Source organism: Strigops habroptila, chromosome 12, assembly GCF_004027225.2.
Source record: "Strigops habroptila isolate Jane chromosome 12, bStrHab1.2.pri, whole genome shotgun sequence".
NCBI lineage: Eukaryota > Metazoa > Chordata > Aves > Psittaciformes > Psittacidae > Strigops > Strigops habroptila.
This window is the reverse complement of record NC_044288.2, coordinates 10,128,240-10,150,616: the sequence shown is the minus strand read 5'-3', so window position 1 is coordinate 10,150,616 and position 22,377 is coordinate 10,128,240. Positions and strand designations below refer to the sequence as shown.

The 22,377-nt window shown below is 49.9% G+C and overlaps 1 protein-coding gene across 3 annotated transcripts in view; it reads right to left on the bottom strand.

Moving 5' to 3' along the window:
• Nucleotides 1–468: 468 nt before the first annotated feature.
• JADE2 (jade family PHD finger 2) overlaps nucleotides 469–22,377 on the bottom strand; it is a 77,574-nt gene continuing 55,665 nt past the window's right edge. For 2 of the 3 annotated variants that reach the window (XM_030504418.1, XM_030504417.1), the window contains exons 8-12: nucleotides 21,844–21,960; nucleotides 15,215–15,676; nucleotides 11,078–11,195; nucleotides 6,359–6,487; nucleotides 469–5,038 (exon numbers count right to left, since the gene is read on the bottom strand). In XM_030504418.1, coding sequence (XP_030360278.1) covers nucleotides 4,182–5,038; nucleotides 6,359–6,487; nucleotides 11,078–11,195; nucleotides 15,215–15,676; nucleotides 21,844–21,960 — 1,683 coding nt within the window. In that variant the 3' untranslated portion in view covers nucleotides 469–4,181. The remainder of the gene's footprint in view (nucleotides 5,039–6,358; nucleotides 6,488–11,077; nucleotides 11,196–15,214; nucleotides 15,677–21,843; nucleotides 21,961–22,377) is intronic. The other variant, XM_030504420.1, reaches the window with a different exon arrangement.

Below are 22,377 nucleotides of genomic sequence, written 5' to 3'. Positions count from 1 at the left end.
TACGGAGACAACATACTCCTTTTAGCTGCCTAAAATATTCTTTTCCTTTACTTCCAGGTGTTTGGGTTCCATTTCTCACGTCCATTCCCATGACACATCTAGCCAGACCATCCCAGCCATCTCTAATGTCTCTAATATATGCACCAGAAGCAGGGATGCTCTGTGGACCAGCCAGGAGTTCATCACTGGGGTGCCTCAAGAGCTGCGAGCAATAACACAGCCTAGTAATCAAATCCTTCGTTTGCAATAAACTGATCCTTTTCCTTTTCATGCAAAAGCCAAATATAAGGCTATGGCAGTTTAAAGATGGATTTCTTTCTCTTCTTCCCTGTGCCCCTAGGAAGACCCATCTCAGATTGAGATGCATCCCCACGCACAGAGCTGCATCCCCTGGGATGCTCCGATCAGCCCGTTGGTCCCCAGGTAAATTTGCTCTGTGTGAACTTGCTCACTACACCGACACGGAGGTACACAGAAAACACTGCTTTATTGACTGCATTTGCCAACACATTGAGGAATGCAAAGGGATTTTTTCATAAGCAATGGGCCATGGTCCCAATGTGTATTAAAGCATACACTGTATCTAAACAGGATGAAAATAATGGCAGACAGAGCTATTCCAAGGCAACACAAATAGCATGCATAATACAGTCTCACACAGAACGAGTTTGAGAACATTATATTGCTTTAAGGATTAACTAACATGGAAAATGTACAAAAAGGAGAAATAGGTTTTTGCATTAATGAAAAATACATTTTTTCTCTACAAAGGAATTTCTAATACAAGAAAATAAATATTGCAACATAAGCCAAAAATAATTTAAAATTGCTCTTTTCAATATATTTTCAATATTTCTCTTTTGTATTAACAAATGGCACATCACGTTCTTTGAAACAAAGAAAACAGAAGGGTTTCTCCTCCTGCGACATTCATATCGTTTCCTGTAACTGATGTGAAGTCGGTCTGTTTGTATGTGGAATGGTGCAAACTGCGGGGTGAGCTCCTTAAAGAACAACCAAACCTTGTGCCCTGCCCTGCAGCAGCATCTTCCCGCATCCCGCTCTCGCCTCCCGGCTCCGTTCTGCACCCGCCTTGGGATGAGCTCCGTGGACAGCGGGCACCCAACCCCCGGGAAATAGGTGCAAGCGAAAAAGAATAGTTAAAAGTAATCAAAAAATGGGAATGGGGAAAACGGGTTGTGGAATCGGAGCTGTCCTCAGGGAACTCCCACCACCATCAGAGCTGGGGTTGACGTTGGGGCTGTGCTCCATGATGAGGGCATGATGCTATTTGCATCCTCATCTCAGCAGCTGCTGCTTCTCCAAGGAAACGGGTGCTCTTACAGTGCAAATGTCAATTCCTGTAGTTTATACATCTTAAAAGACAATATTTCTCTACTAAAATAAACCCTTTTATAGTAATTATTTTTTCTTTCTATTCATGTCAAAATACATTTACAGTACATCAAAAATATTTTCCTTGTGCATTTTCTCTCGGAAATGCCAGGTTACCCTGTTCCAATGCAGTGGCGAGGATGCTCTGGGCAGGGGATGCACCAGAGTGGTCCAGTCCTCACCCAGCCCCATGGCTCACGAGAGCCCCTTTTCTCCTCTCTATCCCCCCTACCCCATTCTTCTCCCCGGGTTGGACATGCCCCACCAGCCCGCTTTAGCTTTCCCCATCTAAACACCATCTCCCAATGGCAAAATACAGTGCCTGATATTTTGGGAGTGTTTCCAACTGTTTTATTGCCTGGTGCTGGTGGCGCTGGGTTGGTTGTTCTTTAAAGTCTCCCCCTCTTTGCTTTCCTGTACTGAGAAGACAAGTAGTGCAGAAGCTGATGAATGGAGCTGTGTACAGTGAAATTTGTGGATTGCTTTTTCTGATTTAACCATAATTGAGTGAAGCACACGGAAGCAAGATTCATTAAAAGGCAGCATATTGATTATTGTTATGACTCTTATACTAGGATACTGTAGCTAAAGCTAGCAAGCCTGATAAGATAAACTAAGTCCTATTTACTGTATTTAACATTATCCGAACATACTGAGCCTTAACTAATGAGCAGATTTTCATTTCCAACCTCAATGGATTATGCTAATTTATAACAAAGGTGGTTCCCGTTTTGTTGATTTTCTGATGTTTGGTTTTTTTCCTTTTCTTTCCCCCCACTAATAACTTGTGTCACATTTTTCCCATCTGAGGAAGATTCCTCCCCAGGCATGGTCAGTCTCAGCCGGGTTAGTGTTGGGCTTAGCCAGGGCTGGGTGCAAGCATCCGACCCGAAGCCCGCGCCGCTCGCCATGCCTGGGATGAGCTAGGCTGTCATCGCTTATCTCTGCTGCAATTTTATCAATAATCAGGACTTTGGAAGGCTGATAAAAGATGATCTACTCTAAAACGTCAATTGAAGGAGTCTCAGAGTTTCAAAAAAGAAAGCTCACAGTGAAATGAGCAAAAAGCATTGGAAATCAAAACGGCAGGATGCGGTCTCGGAGCAGCAGCATCCCTCGGAGCAAGCTTGGAACCTAACGCCGCAGCAGTGTGTTATGAGTGTGTCTTTTAGTCCTTTGTTGCTAAATAACTTCCAATTGATTTCTTTTTATATCGTGACAAGTTTCCGGGTTCTGGCTGTGCTGTTTGACTGTCAAAAGATTCTTTGGCATCCACAAAACTAGTTGACGGATTGGTTTGACAATTGCAGGGTTGGTTGTTTAGTGATGGGTTGAACCAGTTGCAGAAGTGTCCCAGGTTTTGGGTTTCTGTCTTTTTTTTTTTTTTTCCTTTTTTAAACTTTTTTTATTTTTAAAAAACAACAACAACAAAAGTTTCAGTGAATTCCTTTTTTTTTTTTTTTTTGTGTTTTTGTTTTGTTTTTGTTCCCTGAGCTCACACTGGGGTCACTCCAATAAAACACGTAGCACGACTTTAACTGTGACCTTTGAAGCCAAAACCGAAGTAATGGTGCAATTAAGTGCAAACATGGAAATTCGCCTGACTTGTAGGTAACATGGGCTTTTAAACAACATTTAAGGCTTATTGGGGACGTTTTATGCATTAAATTATTGTACTATTTATAATGTCAGCTTCTGTGAATCACCCTCCCACAACGAGTCAACAGCTTGTAACCAGGATTTAAGGAATAAAATAAAAAAATAAGAAGGATGGGGAGGAATCAATTCACCATTTCCATTGTAGCGTTTAGTAGGAAAACAAACTGGTGAAGGCAAGCGTTTCCATTTCCCCTCAGTGATGGTCTGTTTGGACGTGGGGCTGAGTGTTTCATTGTGCAAAGGGGGTTTCTAACGTCAGTGGGACCACGGCAGCCATTGGAGAGAAGCACGGGCAGGAAAACTTTGCTCAACCTCCCAGGTTAACCCCAGCTCCCCCCGGTGTTTACAGAGGATGCTTTTCTCCTCCGTCCTGCCCCACATTTCCATTTCCCATTGCTACCAGCTTATCAATTCACCTGAGTCAATCACTTCAGTTTCAACAGTGACCTCAAGGGGGTCGACCCATGGGGCAGGGACACGGAGAAATTTCACATCCTGGCTCCTGGACGGATCCCGACCAGATGGAAAAAGGAGGGGAAAAATCATGACCGAGGGTTTTTTTCCCTAACCACAGAAACATAACATTGCTCTCTTCCACCCCAAGCGCTTTCCTCCAACAAGCTTTTGTGCTTTAGTCAGTATTTATTTTAGTATCACTTATTTTGCTTCCTCATATACATGTACCCAGGTGGGCACATCCCCTCCTGCAGCTGGCCACTACCATACCCTCTGCTCGCTCCCTGCTCCGGGGGCAACCGTCCCGGGCAGGACTCTGCCCCTCATTAAATAATGCCCATTAATTACACTGCCATCCCTGCAGAGAGCACGGGTACCAGCACCCTCTGCTCTTGGCACGCTCAGCATCTGTCCTGCTGGGTGCCGGCTCGCATTCCCGGGAAGTGGGGTCAGGCACGGAGCCGGGGAGGGACCACCACTGTCATGGTCATCGATGTTGGTGAAGCTGAAGCTGTATCTCAGGCGTATAGAGAAGAGAAAGACAACAGTGCCGAATTTCCAACTATATACACATAGTAAAAATCCCCCCTGCTATGATCCCAGGCAGAAATCGGACATGGCAGTTGGAACTGGGTCTGAGGCCTCGCGCGAGCCGGCGTGCTGGGGAGGAGTTAGGATGCCAGGATGCTCATCCTGACGATGTCCTCGCCGGCCGCATCCAGCTGGCCCCGCTGCGCCCTGCGGGACTCCCCATCCGAGTCGCTCATCTCGGCGTCGGAGAAGTAGCCGTCCGTCTCGGTGTCGAACCGACGCAAGGGAGCTCCGCTGGCGCCGTCGGGCTTGGGGGGCTGCGACCGCCTCGGCCCTCGGCTCTCCTTTGGTAATTTAAACCGCACGACGGTTTTGGGGCTACCTATGGAGTCAGGCACTTTGGGCACGGGGCTGGGCTCTGGATGAGCGCAGCGCGGCGGCTCCTCATCCTCATCCTCCTCCTTGCTCACACAGCCCCTCGCCCCGGCCGCGGGATGAGGCTCACCAGCTTTTGGGGTAGAGCCCTTCTTGGCCGCCTTTTTCACCTCGCCCGTCCCTTTGCGGTCGGTGGGAAGCTTCGCAGCCCCTTTCTCTGACTTGCTCGGTCTGGAATCCGGAGCGAAGGGCTTGGTGGCATCATCCGACAAGTCACCGGTGCTGTTAGTCCATAGCTCCGAGCTCTCCGGCTGGCTCCCACCCACAGCGGGGGGGCTGCTTCTGGGCAGCTTTTTCTTAGTGTTCGTTCTCGTTTTGCTTTTCACTTTCTTTGTGGCCTCGCTCTGCTTGAACGGGGACCGGAGGGAATGGTCCATCATGAAGCTCAGCAAGGTCTCCTCGTCCTGGAGGAGCTCCTCGGAGAGGCCAGGGGTGCTGTCCTCGTGGTGGGCGTTGTTGAGGGACCACTCGCTCATGGCCATGTTCTCGGCGGTGATCTGGACTGACTGCGCCAACCAGCTGTTGAAGAAGGTCCCGTCGATGGGGAAGGAGGTTGACAAGCCTGGGAAAAACAGACATGGAAGGTTGGTTCAGGAGCCAGGAACAGCCACGTGGCCCTTTGACAACACCACCAACTTCACCAGAACTCCCCGCAATGGAGAAACACCCTAAAGGTCAACCACAACACACCGACCACATCAGGACACAGAACAGGGTTCACTCCAACACTAGTGCTGAATTTGGGGTTCACTGAGGTCACAGCACAACACCCTGAGTGTTTCCCCACATCCAACACTCCATGAACCTCCCTGTTTCTTGGAGATGTTTCTCCCACCCTCCATCATTTGATGGAATTTGCCCCAGAAAATCCAAAGCTTCTTTAGCAGAGAACAGCACAGAGACAAGATGAGTGCGAAAGCTGTTACCAAAGGGGCTCCTGCTTATCACCAAATGGCTTTGAGAGGAACGGAAAGCAGCAGAGCTGGGATGAGCAATGGGCAAAACAGAGCAAGGCAGGATGGCACAGATCCCCAGACCTCCCACAGAAACGCTCTATACCCACAGAAGGGTTTTATAGCTCCTTAGGAATGTCCGATAGCCCCATGGGACTGGTGTCCCCATGGGGCAGCTGAGCACATGTGAACTCATCACATCTCTGCATACCAGCAGAGGTGGCAGTGCCAGAGGAAGTCAAACAAAACCCCAATTCCGTGTAAAAACCATGTGTAGTTGTCAAGGATCTTATCAAAAAAGACCTTTTTGTTTTGGTTTTTTTACTTCCTCCCAAACCCCATCTGTTGCTGAGCAACAGCAGGTTGTGGCTGATGAGGAAGAGCCGGAGGTGGGTGAGGCATCCACAGAGCCAGTCTGCATCTCCTTGTTCCCCATAGCAAATTCACTTTGTGCCTGCCTCCTGGATGCTGCTGGCACAACCAGCACAACCACAGCGTTCTGGACAGTATATGCCATGAAAACACACAGCCCATGAGCTGTACCCACCATTGGTGCACAGCACAGAAGATACAGGGGATGAGCCCTACTGGGGGGTGGGTAAGTCTGATTTTATCACTGGAAAGCAAAATCACACTTCAGCAGCACATCACAGGGTCTGTAACACATTATCCCAATCCGGGTGCAAGCCCCAGGGCTGGGGGGACACATTACACCCCTTCCCTGCCAAGGACCATGTCTCCAATGTGGTCTCTCCCGCAGGACCTTGGTAATTCAGGCTGATGCCCACAACGGAGAGACGGAAGAGGCTCCCGTCGCCTCAGGTCTAACTCCACAATGCACATGCAGGAGGGATTGGGGCTGGGACTCTTAACCCTGCTCCCCAAAACAGGGAGCCTCCAGCAGCATGGGTCCATAAAATCAGACTTACCCAGTTGTCCCAATACAGTTTCGTTGACTGATTTCCTTTTCTCTTTCTTCTCAGGACTATTTTTTCTACCATCTCTTCCTTTCCTTCTCGGGTCACTTTTCTTACCCTTTGTCTTCTTCCCAGTTTGTTCTGGCATTTTGTAGAAAAAAAGGAAAACTCCATGTGAGATGAGGCATCAGGGATGCTGCAGCGAGCAAGTTCCCCTTGGGGCATACCCCTGCAGTGGAGACCTGGACCAGACCTGCAACCAACTCCAAGCCAAAGAGGGAACACTTCTTGGCCAACTGTAGGCTAAGTTCTATGTGCAATAAGATCTGAATCCTGTAGGTTATATAAAAACAAGGTTTGGCCCTTGGACATGAACTTAGTGTAGCCACAGGACCATCCCACTGAAAGCAGGGGACTCACTGGAGATTCTGCACCACCAAGATGCCCTCATGGACCAGGGCTTTGGGGTGAGGACCTGCAGCAGCAGAAGGGATAACTCCAAACGTCACTGAGACACCTTCCAGGAGGATGAGGACGTCCAAACCCAGCAGTGCATCACCCATCACCAGTAACAGCATCTCCTGGAGGGATTCAGCTGCAAAGCCAGTTGGACAGCAATGGTGCCAGCAGTGTTTTAAAGCAGACCCTGATTTAATTTGACCTTTTGGCTATAGTAACTGCTCACACTCATACTGGGTGGAAAAAAACCAAAGCTATAAAACTTAAGCAGTATATTGAGCGTAAGTAAATAGAGCAGGAAAGGTGGCCAGCAGTGCCTATGGAAAGCCAGGGATATAACTCTTAGCTACGTTGACATTCATCTAAAAAATCAGTATTTCCTAAATGGCTTTGAACTTCTACTGGATTTATTCCTCTTGGGTAAACAGGACAAATACCCTATAAAAGTACAACTTGTATTGCCAAGCAAAATACTTCAACAGTTTTTACTTACTCCATTAGGTCATTCTCCCAGAGAAGTCCATGCTAAAACTTCTATTAATTTTCAGAGGGGGAAGGATATTGCCCTGAAACCAAGATGCGCGTGGCTGATGGAAGCAGAGGACATGCAGTTACTGAGTCTGGCCTATGGGGTGAACCTGCACAAGCTGTGCAGCTATCAGAGCAATGGTATTAAGAAACAAACTGGTTTATGTGTTAGGCACTTACAAACAGCCTCAGCAGCGAGGCCATGGGCCGGATGGGTCAGAGGGAATAACCTCTGCTCTCCCCTTGCTGCAGTGGTGGAAATGTACTGGGCGAGCAGGGGAGGGAATTCGCATTGCACCTGCCTGAGTGTGGATTAACAGGATTGTTAATCCCAGGGTTGCCAAGCCAGGACCCCCTCCTGACCAAAGCACCCACTGAGAGCAAGAAAGGCAAAAGCAAAACTGGTATTTGCTACGTTCCTGCCAGATAACTGGAGAAGGGCAGACACATTTTTCACTTGGCTTACAAAACAGAACTCTGACTTGGTTTAGGCAGCACAATGGGGCTAAAGAGAAACCCGAGCAGCAGTTTTTGAAGAGGAACCTGTCAAAATAGCAGCCGTGTTTCAAAGCCAGACAGTGTTTACTTTCCACTCCATGCAAGAAAAATACAAGGGAGAGGGGTGGGTTCATTTTACACTGATTTTATTAGACATCTCCTCCTTAAATGATCATTTGTCAGTGGGGGAAATAAACCCCTCCAAGCTTTGAGTTTTATGTGGGAGCCGTTCCAAAAACACTTTGTGCCAAAACCATCTTTGGAATAAGCCCAACAGATTTCTGTCGATGACTACTGTAACAGCAGTTAGAAACTGGCCTCATCCAGGCAAAATCATGGAGACTTCTTCCTTCCTCCAAGAAGCCCCAGGTACACAGAGCAGCCCGGTGGGGAGATGTGTGGAGGGGATGCTATAAGGAGCCGTCCCCCCACTTTCAAACCAGTCAGTGCTTTGTAATGTGGTGAGGCACTGGGACAGACTGACCAAGGAAGCTGTGAATGCTCCATCCCAGGAAGTGCTCTAGGGGCTTGGAGCAACCTGCTCTAGTGGAAGGTGTCCCTGCCCACGGCAGGAGGTTGGAACTGGGTGAGCTTTAAGGTCCCTTCCAACCCAAACTATTCCATGATTCTATGAAAATGCAGCAGTGAGTTATCCACAGCTTTTGTGCCACTGGGTGCCAAGTATCTTTAGCGTTAAGTATTGTCAACCAGTATGGAGGAGGCTTAGCAAACACTTGGGTGTTGGGAGCACCTGGTAGCATTGGGGTCTATAATGGTGCACGTTAAGGATGGGACCAGGATGAGATAGCAAGGAGCTGAAGCAGAAAATGAACACAACACTGCTTTCCACTGCTACGTGCTGCCATGCATGGGCAGGGTTGTGCAGCTACCACAGGAAGGTGGAGGCTGAGCCCTTCTCTGACCTCATTTACACTGACCACCCCTCCATGCCACACTGCCACCAGCCCCACTGTCATCGGGCAGGACGTGGAGATGAGCGTGAGGACCACATACTGCACTGGGGAGGAGGCAAGGTGCTCCTGTCTGCACTATGGCTGTCACAGCTCACCAGGCCATCCTCACTTCCCAGATCTGGGATTGCAACTTATGGCCTGACGATACATCCTGGCGAGGGAGCACCTCCTGAGCACAGAAGATCCTACACACTGATGCTGAAAGGCACGTGGGTCCCTAATGTCCCCCCGGCATGGGAAGGACCCAGATGCCCAACCACCTGACGATCCTAGGACCAAATTCCCTGGCATCAACTACTTGCAGGAGCCGGGTCCCAGAGGCAGCAGTCCCTGCTCAGGCTCAACCAAAAAGCCCATCCCAGGAGAGATGAGCAGCTCAGCCCAGTTATTTCAAAGCACAAAACAAACGGGCAAACACCAGTCATTTGGTGCAGGAGAGAAGAGTATCTGCATGAAAACACGTGAATCCCACAGCCTGCAAACCAATCTTCTCCTGAGTCACCCTCGCGCTGCGGGTTTGTCTTTGATCACTCACCTTTAGGCAGAACAAACATCATTGTAAAGGCAGTCATGCTTTTCCTCAAGTACATGCATTTTCAGGAAGAGCAATGGTGCAGACAGCCCCAAAACACGACAGCAGAGCCACAGCACAGCTCCCTGGTTGGCGTCTGCACCCCATCCCAGCCATCCTCAAGAGGAGCTGCCAACTCTCACCCCATCGCTGTGCTAGAGACTGAGTTGGGCATGACCAGAGGTCGGACTTTCCAAGAGCATTTCCAGCCATTTAACACCTGGTTTGTGAGGGAGATGAGCTCAAAAAGCCTTCCTGGCAAAGTACACTGTGCCTGTTGCCTTCCGAGAGCTGCAAATGCTAAACAGAGTTCACCCAGCTGAACTGAAGAACATCACGAGGTCCCCTGTGGTCCTCCAAAACCCACAGAGCCCGGCAGCAACAGTGCATGGAATCTGCCTTCAGGATCTGAGCTTGCTGCTCTTGTCTTTTATCTACCCATTATTCCCGAGCTGGACCTCCCTCCTCACCAGCAGCATCCCTGCGGGGAGCACCATCCAGCACATTCCCATGAGCCAGGGAATGGCTCTTGGGATGTGCAACATGGGGTCTCCAATGTGGGAGCAGCTGGGAACACCATTCTGTGTGTGTCCAGCCTGGTGACCTCAATCACTGGTTCAGTGAGGACATATGGAGCAACACACAGTGTTACTGATCTGTGTCACGGGGACCGAGGTTTGCAGGATCCACATCTCCCCAGAGCACTCCCTGGGGTCCCAGCCATCCCTGCCTGGCTCTGGCCTTCCAAAGGAATTCGCACAGGCTCCGAGTCACAAACATCTCAACGTATACACTTCCCAGCCTCCAAAACTGCAGTCAAAGGAAACTTTTGTCAAGGAAAGCTCAGCTCAGACAGTTCCTGAAGAAACCCCAACCATGTGATGGCTTCAAAAGCAACTCCAAAGCCACAAACACAACAACTGCTGGAAGAGCCTGCCAAAGTGCCAGATGCTGCTGCTGGAAAAACTCTTCTGCAGCCATGGGGTTTGGTCTGCCCTGCCACCACAGCAGGAGCTGTGGGCTCTGGGAATGCTTGTGTAAAAGGGAAAAAAGTAGGACAGAAGGAAACCAACTTCATTTCAGTTCCTTAATAAAAAGTTGCCAGAGGCTTTGCATGCAGTAGCATGATGTTGTACACCAATAGGTATCTGGAGCAGAGAACTGTAGTCAACCAGTACTAACGGAGCTGGTCTCTCAGAGCAACAGACATCCTACCAGTAGCTTAACCTTTGATTCTTGACAGAGCCAAAAGCATCTGCAATGAGTCCAAAGCAAGGGCTGCTGACCCGTGCCAGGGAGCCAGCTGCCGCGGATCAGCCCCAGCATCAGCAGCCCTGTGGCCAGGATTTGCCATCTCCTGACAGACAACTCCATCTCCATAAAAGCCCCCAAAACACTGCCTTAGCATCACCACCTAGCCAAACACTTGGTCTTTCTGACGGCTTCCTAGAAGAGAAGGATCAAGAGATACCTGTGAAAACAAGTTGCTCCGACATGCTGGTCACCCAGGGTATGGCTTTATTGTGTGTTTCTGAACAAAACAGGGATGGGCAAGAGTCAACACATGAACCAATCTTAAATAACAGGGGAGGGAGAGCTCTGGTTCCCTTGGGGAGGGGGCTGAGCCTTGGCCATCAGTCTGGCTTCAGAGGACAGCAGGGACAGAGTGTGTGGGAACAAGCTCTGGTAAGCGGTACTGACCTGGGTAAAGATCTTTCTCAATAAGCTTCATCTGGAGATGGAAGATCTGCTCCTGCAGTTTACAAATGGTGTGTTTCATTTTCTCCCGTCTTGTCACCATGTAACAGAGATTTCTAACCTATGGAAACACAAGAAACAGTGTCTGGTTTAGGCAGGGTCAAAGTGGGTCCCCTCAAAATGTGTTGCTGCTTCTGCCACCCAGGGAAATCCACACGCCCTGGGATTCGGTCCTCTTCATCTCACAGGAGAAGGGCGAATGGCTTTAACCTGCCAGAGGGGAGATTGAGATGAGCTCTGAGGCAGAAGCTCTTCCCTGTGAGGGTGCTGAGGCGCTGGCACAGGGTGCCCAGAGAAGCTGTGGCTGCCCCATCCCTGGCAGTGTTCAAGGCCAGGTTGGACACAGGGGCTTGGAGCAACCTGTTCTAGTGGAAGGTGTCCCTGCCCGTGGCAGGGGTTGGAACTGGATGAGCTTTAAGGTCCCTTTGAACCCAAACCAGTCTGTGATGCTATGACCATTCACAATTCACTTTCAGTACTTGCTGCAGCTAGGACAGACCATAGGAAATACAGCAAAATACGCAGGTGATGCTGGCCCAGACCAGCAGCCGGTGCAGCTCCCCTACCCCAAATGTAGCCCCTGTCTGTGGTTACTTACGCTTGCTCCATATCTACCTGCAAATCACTGGTGCTTTTCGTCCCTGGTCAAGATATTTTATTAACCAATGCAAACAGCAAAGCACCAGACATAAACGCTCATGTGAGCCGGCACGGGAGTAGTTAAACCCTGCTCATCACACAGGGCTGCTGATAAACACCCTCAGCAGCCTGAGACAACAGAGCGACCGTGTGATACCCACTGGCATCTGCCTGGTGATGAATCTCAGTGCTCTAGTTTTTGCCAGCCCTGCGTCAGGGTGGCTGGAGAGCCAGGCTCTGTCACCATGGCTGCGCCGGGCATCGAGGCTTTAGGAGGAAACAGGGTTTCAGCTGTGAAACAGAAAATGCTAATGGCAGCTATAACAGGATTTGACAGCAGTTACTCAGCTTCCTGATGCTCTGAAAGAGAAAACTGCCTGTAATGAAGTGAGGAGGAGGGGGCCTGACTGGAGGCACTGGCAGCAATGTGCATGGGTATGTCCACACTCACACATGAGACCCTGATGACCCCAATTCTTCCCCCTCCTCATCCTCAAACCCTGCTCTGCAGAGGAAGGCTGGGGTATTTCCAGGCTTGGGGGACTGTCCCTACATGGTCAGGAGCCTTTGTGCCTCTCACAGTGACAGAGCAAGCCAGGACATCATCCCATGCCCACCTAGTGTCTGCCACCAAGGGCTGTGAAGACAAAAGGATGACTCTGGCCATCCCGCAACGGCATCAGTCCTTACCTAAACACAATCTGCAAACATGCAGGAATACAGGAGAAAAAGCTGCTCTTTTTCCTGTTGAATCACCTAGCTGTAAATACAGAGCAGTGAGCTAGATGCTGTGTATTTTTGTTCTGAATTGGAGAAAACATCAAACCAAAATTTCCTTATGAGGAAAACAACTGCCTCTGGCAACCTGTATCTCCAAGTGTTTGGCGGTATCTCTTCTCTATGATTTGATATTCCTGGAAGAAAACATCACTTCTGCTCTGCTTAGAGACTGCTGGTATTTACACACACTTACACAGCTAAATACCACCCAGTGCTGCTTCCCCAAGCCAAGCTTAGACGGTATGAGAGACAGGAAACTATAGGTTTATGTTACAGCTAATTTAAACAACAGTCCTTAACCAGATACCACTATCAGCCACAAAATTACAACTGTTTCTGCCAGATTAATCGCTGAAAACACTAAAATTGAATGTGATGCCCTTTGGACACCCCCTCAAAGCCACCCCTCCAGGCTGCTCTTCTCCAGCCCCTATTTGATGCTATGCCTCACTATTTGCAAGTGAAATGGGGCAGCTGTAAGCGGCGCTGACAGGCAGGATCAGATACCTGGGATGCACTGGCAGCAATTGGATTTAAACCTGTATCACCCATCTGAGCACTGGACTTTGATCTGGCCAGTGTTTATTGTTCCCTGTTTTGGAAGCAGAGCAAACAAACAGCTCTTCCAGGGCCAGGCAGTGAAACCAGGCAGGGAGTTGCTAAGCAGAGGCTGAACGCTGATGGGGAATGACCCCACAAAGCCTGGAGGTAACTGTGGAAAATGAGGAATCTGATAAAACGTTAATTTTAACACCAAAAAACACCAAGGGGAACCTGCCATGCCATGTGTTTGAATTGGGCAGCTCCTGGAGCAAGGGGCTGCACCGAGAGATGCAGAGTGCTTCAGCAGACTGTACCCAGAGATGCACAGGGGTTCACTGCAGCTGGGAAAGTCAAGCTGGGAGCAAGTGGAAGCAGAGGGAGGCAGAGCAGCCTGGTTTAGATTTACAGTACAGAGAAGCAGATGAGGGAAGAAAGCGAGTTAAACTTGTCACCCTTGGATCTGGCAGCTGCAGCTTGTTGCCTACAGCTTGGTGCTGGAGACCCATTAACAGTGGCACCAGCCCAGACCACCACAGAGATGGGAACATGATGCAGTAAAGGCAGGAGCAAATGAGGCACAGATTGATGTCAATGATGTATGCAGGGATGGAGGCCGACAGGGCCACTGAAAAGAGACCAATAACTTGAAATCCAATTGCTTTTACACAGGAGAAAGCTCTCAGGCTCTGAGACCCACCTGGGAGATGGGCGCAGCAATGGACCAGAGTGGGCTGGTCCAGAGCTGCAACCCCACCTGGACATGAACACAGTGCTCACCCACACCACCCTTTTCCCTGTGGGTTAAACTATGCCACAGACCCACAGCAGCTTGGAGAGAGGGATGAGGGATGTGCAGTGGCAGCATCACCATCGCCTTCGCCTCCCAGGGAGCAGCATGTCCCCTGCAGCACCCTGAGCCCATGGCACCACCTCCACCAAGTCAAAGCAATGCTATTTTCCTGCTTTGCTCCTTCCTTGCCTGCTCCTGGAGACCCACTGAGCCCTTCTATGGCATTTACACCCCAGGTGAGCAGTCAGGCAGGGGCCACGGATTCACCCCTCTGGCAGGAGCAGGAAAATGGGCACCAGACGGGGCTCAGGTTTTAAGCAGAGGAGGAGAAGGAGCTTGACCCCTGCATGCCAGGCTCGCAGCCCTGCTCTGCCTGTCCTTGTCCCACTGCTGCCCTGTGCTATGCCCATGTCCCCCTGGCCAGCAGCAGCACTAGTGCATCCATCCCCTCCCCTGGCCACTCTCTGCTGTCTGATGCTGAGTGCTGTGCTGTGCTTCTTCCCCTTGGTGCTTCTCGCTTTCACTGCTCCTCCTCCTCTCCAGCCTGCTCTGCCCCATCCCTGCTCCTTCCCTCCGTGCAGCCATGACAGCCAAATCCACAGGCAAGCAGTGATGCTGCAGCAGCCAGCACAGCCCAGGGAGGTTGAGCACTGCTTTGGCTCTGCTGCTCCACTGATGCTTGCTCTCACCCCAAAAGCTGCCGCGGCGGTGGCTGCTCCCTCCCCTGTGCAAGGATGCCCCGCTCCACAGGGAGCGGCGGGTGCCTGCATCCTCCGTCTGCATCCTCCGGCACTGCTCTGCCTCCGCCGGCAGCTCCCTGAGGACCCGACCCACTTTCGGCTGCAGCAGGGCAGGGAATGCCCGGTCCAGCTGGCCCCGCTGCTCCCTCCTGCCATTCCCCGTCTTTGATGTTCAATGCAGGAAAATAATGAGGCGTTCCTGTGCCTTGCTGCTGGAGAGCATCTGAGGGGCAGGCACCGGGTAATTTTGTGGTTTGAGACTGTTAAGATACAGTTGGATAAGAAGCTGCAGCATCATCTGCCTCCCATCCACCCGACCCCGCCAAAGCACCTCTCCCCTCAGACATTTGTTCTTTTGAACCCCCAGCTGAGACTGCCACTAACTTATTTCATCAGTGTCAGTGTTTTGGCAATGATGATACACACGCCAAGCACTGTTATTCTTCTCAATAATGCTCTAGATGAAGGGACACAACTGTTTTGGGAGTTGAACAGAGTCAAGTTCAACTTGACTATAGATGCCAGCCCACATTAAAGCAGCCCTGATGGAGTGTATGGGCACACCACTGAAGGAAAAGCTGTACTCACCCTCTCCAGGTCTTGCCTGAGGTGCATGAAGAGCTTTAGGCGTCGGTAGAGAACGTCCTGTTCTTGCTGGGCCAAGTTGTCCACTTCATCTGTTTTTGGTGTCAGCAGCGGTTTGTTGGAATTTGCTTTCCTCTTCAGCTTCCAGTACTGGTAGACAAAATCCACCAGCGATTCGCTCAAGTCCAGGTTCTCCGCCACCTCTGAAGGCTTCACGAGCTCATAGAAGTCCTCCTCCAGCTGCTGGAGCTTCTGCTTCCGCAGTGTGACCTTCTCCAAGTCCAGCTGGGCTTGGTCAGGCTCTGTCCGTGCCTCCTCGGGCAACTTAGTGGCACCGGTGCTGTGCTCAAGGCAGAAGGACTTGAACTTCACTTCGTCGTTGTCTGCTAGAATAGTCCGCATGTCGAGGTTGTGGTCGAAGGCGCAGGTGACGTGGAACGCGGTGACACAGGCGGGCATGGAGCACTGTGGGGACAAGGACAGGGCTTACAGCCAGGACAAAGCACCTACTGCTTCCTACAAACCCAGTGACACCCATCTGAGTGACAGCACCTACCATGAAGTGACGGATGCTCCACAACTGGTGCACCTTATTGCCCAAGTCTTGAACATCTATGAGCCAGACACCCAAGAAGAAGAAACCCAGGGTTCACTAGGTATCAGCAGGCACATTCCCACCTTACCTGCTTTAATCCTTCTCTGTGCTGGGCTCTGCTCATCCTGCACCTACAACAAACAGGAGCTTCCAATGGTTCTTCCAACAACAGCTTAAGACAACAGCAGGAGCCAACAGAATTCTCACAGACTGTCAACGGAATTCTCCTGATGGAGAAATCTTCATCTGTATTTCACCCTTAAACTACTCCAGTTACCACATCTAAAGCTAATATGCCATTTTTATTGAAAGCATACAGAACATGTCAGTGTTTATGAGTGAACATGGGATCTCAGAAGCAGCCAATGCTCCTGGAGCACAATGCTGTTCTCCTCTGGAATACACAGCCTCTAATTAGCTCCATCAAAAAAGGGGGGGGAAAAAAGGCAACTCAACATCTACAGAGCAAAACATCACAAAATGAACCTTTCAGAACGGGTACAGTGGCTGGACTGCTGTCAAACTTACATCACATTAATATTTTAACAGTTCCCCATGGCTTATATTACTTTGGATCCCACAGGCAACAAACCTCAGCCTGGTTTCCTATAGAGGAACCCCCCTAAGCCACTGCTGTGCCTGTGTCCATGTCAGCACCTTCTCCCCCTCTACTCATTAACTGGTTTTTAATGGCTCTGAGTACCAGGCAATTATTTCTACCATAACCCATCAGAAAGCAGTCTATTCCAGCTGCTAATGACCAGTTAAACTGCAATAATGAGACATTTTAAGTGGGCTATTACTGTAGGCACCGTATTTCAGTGTTTATAGAAGAATTATTCTTGTGGGGGATGAAGATGCAGTTGTGGCCTGAAGGACCAGGCGGAGGCACATGAAATTTCCTGGATGTTGACCACAAACCATTCGGTTTTACTGGGGCTCTGCTGCACTTTAATTCTCAAACAGAGGAAAATAAAATATACGTTCTGTTAGGAGCTGAGGAACAGAAGTTGTATGGCTTTTTATCTTCATCCCATCAGCCCGAACTCCTGCTCAGTCACCCAGCGTGTGAACTTCTGACATCGCTGCTTTTAGATGTTTTCCCTTGACCTTGTTTATGAAGCTGCTGGTGCTTATGGAAGCGAGAGACTCGCCCGGCTGCCAGGGCCAAGAAAAGCGTAGGCAAGTGCTGTCCAAGTCCTCCACTTCCAGGACTCTCCAGGCCCTGCTCCAAAGCCTCCAGCGGGAAGAGCTGGATGCAGCCTCGCCATGGCTGAGCCGTGAGCTGTATCAGCACGGCTCCGAGCAGCAACACTGGGCACTAACTCCTGCAGGCACCAAATGCAAGCACACTATGAACTTCTACCTCCTGCTCACCCTGTTTAGATATGGCCATTTGGTCCCAACTTCAGCCTGAAATTGCTTGTGAAAATAGCTGACAGCTTGCAAGAATCAGCTCCCTCTGCTATGCCTTCCAGTATCTGAAGGGGGTGTACAGGGATGCTGGAGGGGGACCCTTCATTAGGGACTGTAGTGATGGGACAAGGGGTAATGGGTTCAAATTTAAACAGGGAAGATTTAGGTTAGATATAAGGAAGAAATTCTTTACTATAAGGGTGGTGAGGTCCTGGCACATGCTCCCCAAGAAGCTGTGGCTGCCCCATCCCTAGCAGTGTTCAAGGCCAGGTTGGACACAGGGGCTTGGAGCAACCTGCTCTGGTGGAAGGTGTCCCTGCCTGTGGCAGGAGGTTGGAACTGGATGAGCTTAAGGTCGCTTCCCATCCAAACCATTCTATGATTCTATACTGCTGGTGCTTGCCTGGAGCCTGGCATCACGCGGGACCCATCCGTGGTCCCCATGCCAGCCTGGTGCACCCACCGCAGCAGTGGGCAGTGGGTGCCTGTGCTACCCATCCCATGGGACAAGCCCTGTTGCAGCCCCCCACGTGGCTGAAGCATCAGCTCCATTCTCAAGTATTTATTTTTGGCGATGAAGGAGGGACAGAGGGAGCTCAGCCTGGCTTACAGCTTCCAGATTTATTCGGTGCAGCCAGTATATCACACACTGGCTTTGAAAGCTCTGGCATGTGCTTCTGCAGCCACTGGTACAAGGAGATGCAATGACATTTGACAGATTCACCCTTCTTCACTTTAACAACACTTTGCCAGCTGGTAGGTCCTATAATTGAGCTTTCTTCTCTGGTAGCAAAAATGGTAATGGTACTGCATGGCACTACGGAGTTCCTGATTTACTCCTGATGTACTCAAGGTCTACTGATGTACTGATATACTTCATCCTGGCTGTTTTGGCACAACAGCTGGGGGTGCTTCAAACTACAGCATCCTTTTGTGCTGCTATGCACATAAATATCTACAGTGGAGAAAGTGGGCACCGAGAACTCACCACTGTCAGTGAACCATGTGAGCCAAGGAAAGCCACAGTGATGTCCCCTCCCTCCTGTTTCTGCCACCAGTGCTAATAACAGCATTAACAACAAGGCTGTGGCTTCTGCCAGGACAATGTCCTGCTAACAGGAAAGACCATCACTCCACCTTAGGAATAAAGTAAATGGAATGCCACCCGTGCCGGCTCTCTCCTCTGACAGATGGCAAGCAGCACTTGTCAGAAACCGTGCCCAAAATGCAAATAGAAAATCATTAGGCAGCCCAGCTGACAGGGCAACAGAGAAAGGTACCTGCTCAGCCACGGCTACCCAAGGACCTTCCATAAACTGACAATAAAACCATACCGATCCATCCCAGAACAGGGCTGGAACGAAGCAGCTCACTGCGGGAGAAGGGATCTGCCTCGCAGAATAAACCAGGCTCAAAAGACTTGGCCCAGCCCCTAAGTCAGTTTCATTATCGATGATTATCTTAGAGCACCTTTCATTCAAGATTTCAGCATACTTTGTTCATCCAGACAAATCCATTCCCAAACACAATTCCAAGAGAGAGAGGATGAAAACTGCACCAGAGATTACTGTGGGCTGATAATTAGTCCTCAAACCACTGACTGGGAAGAAACAGAGGGATGATTTTATGTGCCAAGGGAGTTCAAACAGAAGTTTTCCAGCTTATAGTGGTGCTCTGGTGTGGTTTGGGGCCAGAGGGGAAGGAAGCAGCTCCTCCAACAGACCTGCAAGGGGAACTCAGGAAGGAAAAATGAATTACCGGTGCTGAACTGCAGCCAAGCCATCAGCCAGGACACTCCTGCATCCTTACCAACACTACCATGTGATGCTCAGTGACCACAGATGGTCTGGATCCTGGTAGCCCTTCTCAGATGAAACAGGCAATTTTCAGCATCCGGAAACCACCACGGCAGTTATCCCAGTGGATGGGGACCAGCGGCACAAGCAACTCAAGGGGAGCAGTGGGCAGAGGAGGAATAAGGGATGACTGGATGGTGGAGGACACTTTTGAGGGCTTTTTTCTCCAAAAGGCAACAACAAAAAGAAAGCTGGATGATGATGACAGCAAAAGATTGTGCCCTTTGGAGAAGCCTGCCAACAGCTAACAGGGACCTGGCATTTTGTGCTGTGTTGAAAGGCCTCGGTGAGCTCTTCCAGTTGTTCTGACAAGCGAGGAGGGATTTGGTGAGGAGGGAGCTGAGTCCCAAGGAAGCATGGTCAGTACTCCTGGCACTCTCTTTTCCATCTCAGCAAAGCAAATGAGAAAATTCCTGCTGGATACTGAGCTCTCCTTGGCATGTCCTGATGTCTGACCACAAGAACCACCATGAAGTCATGATTTCCCTTTAACAGCAGCCGGGGAAAGGGTGACTCCAGGGCTGCATCCCTGCCCAGTGTCCAGGAGCTCTGGCTCAACTATGGACATGACAAGTTACACCGGGTTCAAAGCTCTGTACCAGAAAGCAAGGGAAGTCATTATGAGGAAGCAGGAAGGTCAGGCAGTGGGAATCCCTTCCCTTGGGCTTTGACCCTTTTGATGGTCAAATTTGGATGAGGAAAAACACCTCGATGCACAGAGGTGCCTATGCAAAAACATCTCATGTTTGTCTCTGCCAGTGTGGTGGAGGTGGGTGTTTTCGTGCTGCCTTTGAGCATCCCCGTGCTCCTCTGGGATGACACTCTTCCACCCCTGCAGTTTGCCTTCCAGATTTCACCTCCTGTTTCGGCAAAGCCCAGTTCCAACCAGCCACATGGAAAACCCCCTCCTGGAAACAACTCCCTTCCTTCCCCAAACCTGCCCCACCTGCAGCACCTGATTCCTGCTGCCAAGAAGAAAAGCTCAGTGCTTGAGCAGAGAACAACCTCCTCCTTTCAGAGCTGGGTCATAAACCCAAAATGCTGACAAAGGTAGTTAGATTACACCTGTATAAACAGGCACTGATCAAAAATATGCTCCATAAACAGAAGCTTTCAAAACAGAGCTCTGTACCGCTGATGAGTACAGAGTGTGTTTATTTATCTATGCGTGAACTTGTTGATTTACCCCATAAATCCTTAAATAAAGGCACTGCTGCTTTTTTCCCCCCTTCTCCCCCCTTTCCTTGAAGCAAAACCACCCCGAGCATGCAAGGGTGGCCTTGGCAAACGCTCTGGTGACAATCTCATCACGACTTATAAACCGTGAGCTGCCCGCTCATGAGACAATAAAGCTCCTGTTCCATCTCAGGTGACCTTTAATGCAAATCCATTCAGTCCCTGGGATCTCACAGCTCCCATGCCATGCCGGCACTAAGAGGATGAAGCCTCAGAGAAGCTGAATTCTTTTTGATGCTGCCAAGCCTGTTTGCCTCCTTCCCTGCCCTTCCGTTCTTTGAAAGCAGTTGCCGTTATGACACAGTATCTCCATCTGGCAGGGTGAATAAGCAGATCCACCCAGAGCCATCAAAAAAGATGTGAGTCAACGCTAGAGATTTAAAGAAGTATTGTGAGATTTCATTTCAACCTAAGGGGATTGCTTTTAAATAGCTCCCTTTAAAGTATTAAACCCAAAGTAGTGACATGAACGCAGCAGAGCCTGCAGACCTCCTATTCCTATCATCAGCCTTCTGCAACCAGCCAACTACTCCTGGTCCCCCATAGTCACTGCTGTGTACAACAACCTCTGAGGTGCAGCTCCCATTGCTGTACTGGAGCCGATCAGTTGGGATTGGTACACATTCCAAACCTTCTCCCAGTTTTTCAGAGCTTAATGGCTATTCCACCCTGCCCTGCACACCACGACTGCTTCAATGCCTGGTTTACCAATGAAAACAACAGGCATAGGCACTGCAGAGCAGCAGATCCCCCAGCCCACCCCCAAGGACCACTGGGACATTGCACCAGCCAAGCAGTAGGAAGCAGAGGCAATCACTGGATGCAGCAAAGCTCCCCAGGTGCTCTCACACCAAGTGTGCTGCATTTTGGATGGGAGCTTCTCCTCTTTGCTCCCCAAGAAGAGAGATCATGGCACAGGAAGCTCTGTCCCACTTTTGTGTAGGAAAGCCCAGAACATCCTGCTTTCTGTCTGGAAAGAGAACTTCTTGTTCTCCTGCTGCAGGGAGAGCAGGCAATCAGATGTCTGCTTAGGTGTGGCAAAACAGGAGAAAATGTAGGAATGTAACACATGGTAAATACTCTATTTTCCAAGCCAGCAGGCTACTGGGGACTACCTGATATGCCCCCAACAGAAAGGCTTCCCACTGGTTTGTGAAATACTTGGGCTATGTATCTCACGAGCATCTCACTTTTCTGGCAGCTTTGCCAAGCTTTTCCGCTGGAGGTTCCTGCTTTCAAAACAAGGTCATTTGCAGCCCTGGTAATTAGTGTCACTACAGCAACATTGCTGTGTTATGCAAAGAAAGTTAATCTAGATTCCTAGCACTCAATACATTAAATGATTGCAAACAACATCTGATGATACCTGATGGGCGTTCATGCTCCCTGTCGTTCGGTTTACTCAGAGCAGGAATAAGCCTCAGCCAGATCATGTCCTCCAACATCTTGAAGCCTGTAATTGCCATTTCCAGTGGCAATTATAGGCACAACCCCAGAGGTCTGAGTTTCTTTGGTGCCATGTTACATACCTGAATACAAGTCCCAGTGCACTCCTTGCAAAGGCTGCAGGACAAAGCCCATCTGCTTGCCGGGATATGGGAGATCTTCGTAATGGGTTCCATTTTTTCAGGACATCCAATGCTAACCTGGCCATGAAACAGAAGACAAGTTGTAAATCCTGGCTACCACCCCAAATCTCCTGCAAGAGGATATCTGAATGAGGGATCAATTTCCTATTTGTTATTTTTCAGGGTCACTTATGAGCTGGAAAATAAAACCAAACCTCAAAACCCAGAAACAAATCTGGGTGAAATGGAAGGGAAAATTTATGTCAGTGTTTCCTCTGAACTAACTCCTCACCTGGCTCTTGCTGTGTATGTCAGATGGGCACATGAAATGAGCTTTACCCTGCCCAGAGGTCTTGTGAATGCGCCCCACATCTCTGCCCTTGCACCCCACCTCTGTGTCCCCCTTAACAGGGTGCCCCATGGCTGCTAATTAAACACACAGCCTGATGACCAACCAGTGTCATAGCTCCAACCTCGGCATAGCTTGGTGACCCA